Below are 4459 nucleotides of genomic sequence, written 5' to 3' on the forward strand. Positions count from 1 at the left end.
TACTTTGAAGTCAGCTTATGAGTTTCCTTCTCTTTTCGGAAATCTGACCCCTAAGACAGTAAAATTTGTTTGTGTACTTCTGTTTGTCTCAGTGGTTTAGTCGTACCTGTATATCGTGCGTCTCCATGGTTGAACTTGGAGCAAACACAGAGCAAATTTCACTCAGATCAGGCAGTTCATTTAGAGGTGGCAATGATGGTTATAATTATCTGTGTACTCTGTCCACCTCTAGTTATAGCTGAACTTATCAGAAAAAAGGACACTTCAAAATGAATCAGCATGATAAAAAAAACAACTATAATGAGAGAAAATATGTTTGAGAATAGTTTTTTTTATCTGTATTCTAATTTTGGTTTGTTCCATCTGTTAACTTGAAGGTCAAAAATAAAAGGCATTTGATTGATTAAAATTGATCCTGTTGAAGGACAGTAGATGGTAGATGGTAAACACATGTTTCACACCATGTAAGTTCTGTTTTAATTAAATATTTAACACAGGGATCAATAGTCCCAGCAATGCAACACAATAAAACATTCAAGAGTAATATAATGCTACTGGGTACTTAATAATAATAATAAAAAGCATCCACAAATACTACTGCTGCTTAAACTTTCCTTATTGGTCTTTGACTGAGGGGGGGAACTGGAGAACCTGGAGTAAACCCACACATGTACAAATGCACACACAGTTTTAGTGATATGAAATTGGGGGTCAAGAGGGTGAGGGCCTTGATTATTGTTGCAGCCATGGATGTAGAAGAAGCTGCTCCAGAGAGGGGCGCTGTTGAGGGTTTTCATTTAAATAAAGATTCAGAATGTCCTTGCAACCTTTGGACAACTTCTTGATTTTCATTAGGTTGTTGATGAAGTAGAGTGTTTCAAATGTGCCCCCATGCAGCATCTCAAAAAGGGCCACGCCCAGCTGCCACACTGTGGTAGACCCAGCTCTGTATATGCAGGTGTGGTACCATTCAGGTGGGATGTGATGTGGGGTTCCATAAAACATTTCATAATGTGACTGACACCAAAGTCAATCACCCTTACTCGGGGGACTTCAGTTCCTGTTTCCAAGAGAATATTTTCCAGCTTGATGTCCCGATGGAAGATTTTCATCCGAAGAAGCTCTTGGGCTGCTTTGACCAGCTGCCTCATGATATCTTTCACCTCCTTCTCCTGCAGCCTACCTCCTCTGTCCTTCATGTAGCTTAAGAGGTCAACTGATGGGTCTGGACGCTCCACGACAAAAATTAGCTCCTGGTCCAGATCATAAAAGTCCAGGAGTGAAATGGATGCAGACTTCCCTATTGCTAGTTTTGTGATCCGCATCATAACAGCCACTTTGCAAGGGCCTTTTACACCAACTCCTTCGTAGGTTACCTTGTCCTTGGGGATATGTTTGATTGCCACTGGCAGATTGTCTGCTCTTCTCAGACCAGAATAAACAGCCAAACCCTCCTTCACCCAGTGGGCTCAGTTCTTTGTATTTAGCCTCAAACTCCAGTCTGCCTGTTTCCTCCTTTGTGGTGGTACTGTTTGTTGTTGGGGATGATGGGCTGTCCTCTTGCCTCTGTCTTTTACAAGGTCCATTTTCTCCCTCTGATGCTTTCCTCTTGATCCCTATAACTTTTGGAGTCAATCGTGGGCGGTCAGGGGTAGATGTGCTCTGCCTCTTCCTGGCACCCTCTTGATCATCATCTTTCCTCTTTCTGGCTCGTGTGTTTACAAAGATGCCATCGCTCTGTTTATTGCTACATCTGCTTATTTTGACACTGCTGCTTCTGCTGCTGCATCTGCTTCTTTTGATGCTGTTGCTGCTGTTGCTGCTGCATCTGCTTCTTTTGATGCTGCTGCTTCTGCATCTGCTTCTTTTGATGCTTCTGCTGCTGCATCTGCTTCTTTTGATGCTGTTGCTGATGTTGCTGCATCGGCTTCTTTTGATGCAGCTACTTTAGCTGCTGCATCTGCTTCTTTTGATGCTGCTGCTGCTGCTGCATCTGCTTCTTTTTATGCTGTTGCTGCTGTTGCTGCATCTTCCTCTTTTGATGCAGCTACTTCTGTTGCTGCATATGCTTCTTTTGATGCTGCTGCTGTTGCTGCATCTGTTCTTTTGAAGCCGTTGCTGCTGTTGCTGCTGTTGCCGCTGCTACTGTTGCTGCTACATTCTAAAAAGGAGGACAAATATTAAGAAGGATGTATTAAAAATGTGTTTCAGGGAGCTAAAATAAAACAGTATAATCTGTGCATTGCTTTTCACTTTAACACAATTAGTATTAGATAACATGTTTGGAGGAACTTGGTGTTGGAAAATAACTTAGTGCATTTAGCCTACTCATGTGCTGTGGAGATCAATGATGTTAAGGTCCCACTATATTCATATTCATTGACAGTTGCAGTAAAGAGCTGCTTTCTCGACATATTTACACAAAACATCCTCTTGTTTTAGACACAAATGGAAGAAGCATACAAATACTTTACTGCAATGATTTAAAAAATATATAAAAAACGTCTCTACTAGCAAGTAGTGGTGCAACGGATCATCGTTGATCCGTGATCCGTACGGATGCCTCTCCACGGTTCGGCACGGACGTGGTCCGCGGATCGGTTGATGAAAAAAGTTGCGCGTGTTCACGTGATGACCACATGTTCAATCCACTCTCACTCGTCAAGCGCAGCGGTAGTCATGGTAAGTGAAGGAGCTGAGGAACTTGAAAAACCTCCTGCATCTCTTAAGTCACATGTATGGGAGCATTTTGGTTTCCCTGTGAAATACAGTGAATGCTGAATGTGATTAAGCCACGTTATGAAACTCCGTTGCGCACCCACTAGACCAGAGGCCGTCAATACGCGGCCCGCGAGCCGCATCCGGCCGCCTATTTATGGCCCCCGAACTGTTATCCCTTCACTCTGTGTTTTGGTCGGGTCACCGTGTGTTTACCGGGACTTGTCTCCATGTCAGATACGCAGACAGGCTGTTACTGGGTCACTTAAAGTCCACTGCTGCGAGTGCAATTTTTAACTTTCACTTTCGTTTATGGAGCATTTCACATATTGGCACTTTGCCAGCTGTAGGACCCTAGAATGCACGAAAACGGTGTGTTCCAAGTTTGCAGCTCAAAGAAAAGTGGACGGTGAAAATCAGCAAATGAAAGAAGAATGGAGTGAAACTTCTGAAGTTCCTCTGCTCCTTCACTTGCCATGCCATGAAATGCAGTGAATGAGGCAGGACTGGGCCCACAGATGGGGTGCTTTACACAAGCAGTACATTTTGAGTTGAATCTTGTTTTTATTTAATGGGCAAAAGTTTACAAGAGTTTTACAAATAAATGGAGGACAAAGTTATATTTGTTTTGTCTTTTTTTTTTTTTTTTTTTTTGCTGATCCAAAAAATGATCCGATCCGTGACTCAAAACCGTGATCCGATCCGAACCGTGAGTTGTTTGATCCGTTGCACCCCTACTAGCAAGAGTCCTGCACCTAACATGTCTCCTAAAAGTTTATGTTTTAGACTGTATTCAATTTTGGCTTTAATTACATTGATAACATTACATTTTATGTAAAGTCGTCATCTGTTTTGAAATTAAGTTGTAAATCTGAATTGGTAAATGGAGCCAAAGTTTTCCTTATTGTTAGTATTGTAGATTAAGAGAATAAAATGACATGTAATTGTTAGCCCCAATTCTTTTGTTGGCAGATCGAGAATGAACACCGGAGAATTCGTTCAGGTCTCAGATAGCATTTATTGTGGTCACAGGTAAAGAAGTACAGCGCTGGTCTCAAAATGACAGAGCTCCTGCAGGAAGTCAGCAATATGAGCCCAGAGTTGGGTGTCAGTACGCAGCCGTCTCCTACTTGGCCCTAATTTGTAGCATGTATTTACCAAATGATACACGTCTTTATAAATATGGTGTGTGTGTGTGTGTGTGTGTGTTGTTTCTCGGCACTCAGCTATCCTTGAAGCAGAGCTGATAACCACGTACAGTACACCTTGAGGTGACATAAGGCCTTTACTGGCTATAATATCTCCATAAAGTATATAACTATTTCTATAGGCTATAAGATATTAACAAATTAGTCAAATTAAGTCAAATTATCACATAATAATAATAATAATAATAATAATAATAATAATAATAATATAAATGCTTGAGTCAAGTAGAAATATCTCAGAATTATACCAAACTTCCAATGTGCAAATCTGTTGTTGGTATTTCAGGATACTATAATGTGTTTTACATAGTAAGTAATGGTAAGTAATATTTGAACGCAGGACATTGACTTGTAACAGAGAGTTTGCAATTTGATGTTTAGATGCAGTTTTTTTCTCTTACCTGTTTGCTTAGCAGCTCGAGGATAAAGAAGTATTTGTGTGTGTGTGTGTGGGGGGGTATGTGTGTGTGTGTGAGTGGGTATGTGTGTGTGTGTGTGAGTGGGTATGTGTGTGTGTGTGTGAGTGTGTGTGT

The 4459-nt window shown here is 41.3% G+C and overlaps 1 protein-coding gene across 1 annotated transcript; it reads right to left on the reverse strand.

The window, feature by feature from the left end:
• Window positions 1-467: 467 nt before the first annotated feature.
• On the reverse strand, window positions 468-1924 carry LOC117828800 (serine/threonine-protein kinase pim-1-like). The gene is given in 4 exon segments (XM_034706121.1): window positions 468-1022; window positions 1025-1443; window positions 1445-1622; window positions 1768-1924. Coding segments are annotated over 4 exon segments (1044 nt in total). The 3' UTR covers window positions 468-732.
• Between the last annotated feature and the right edge of the window lie 2535 nt (window positions 1925-4459).

This window comes from Notolabrus celidotus, chromosome 2 (assembly GCF_009762535.1).
Source record: "Notolabrus celidotus isolate fNotCel1 chromosome 2, fNotCel1.pri, whole genome shotgun sequence".
Classification (NCBI taxonomy): domain Eukaryota; kingdom Metazoa; phylum Chordata; class Actinopteri; order Labriformes; family Labridae; genus Notolabrus; species Notolabrus celidotus.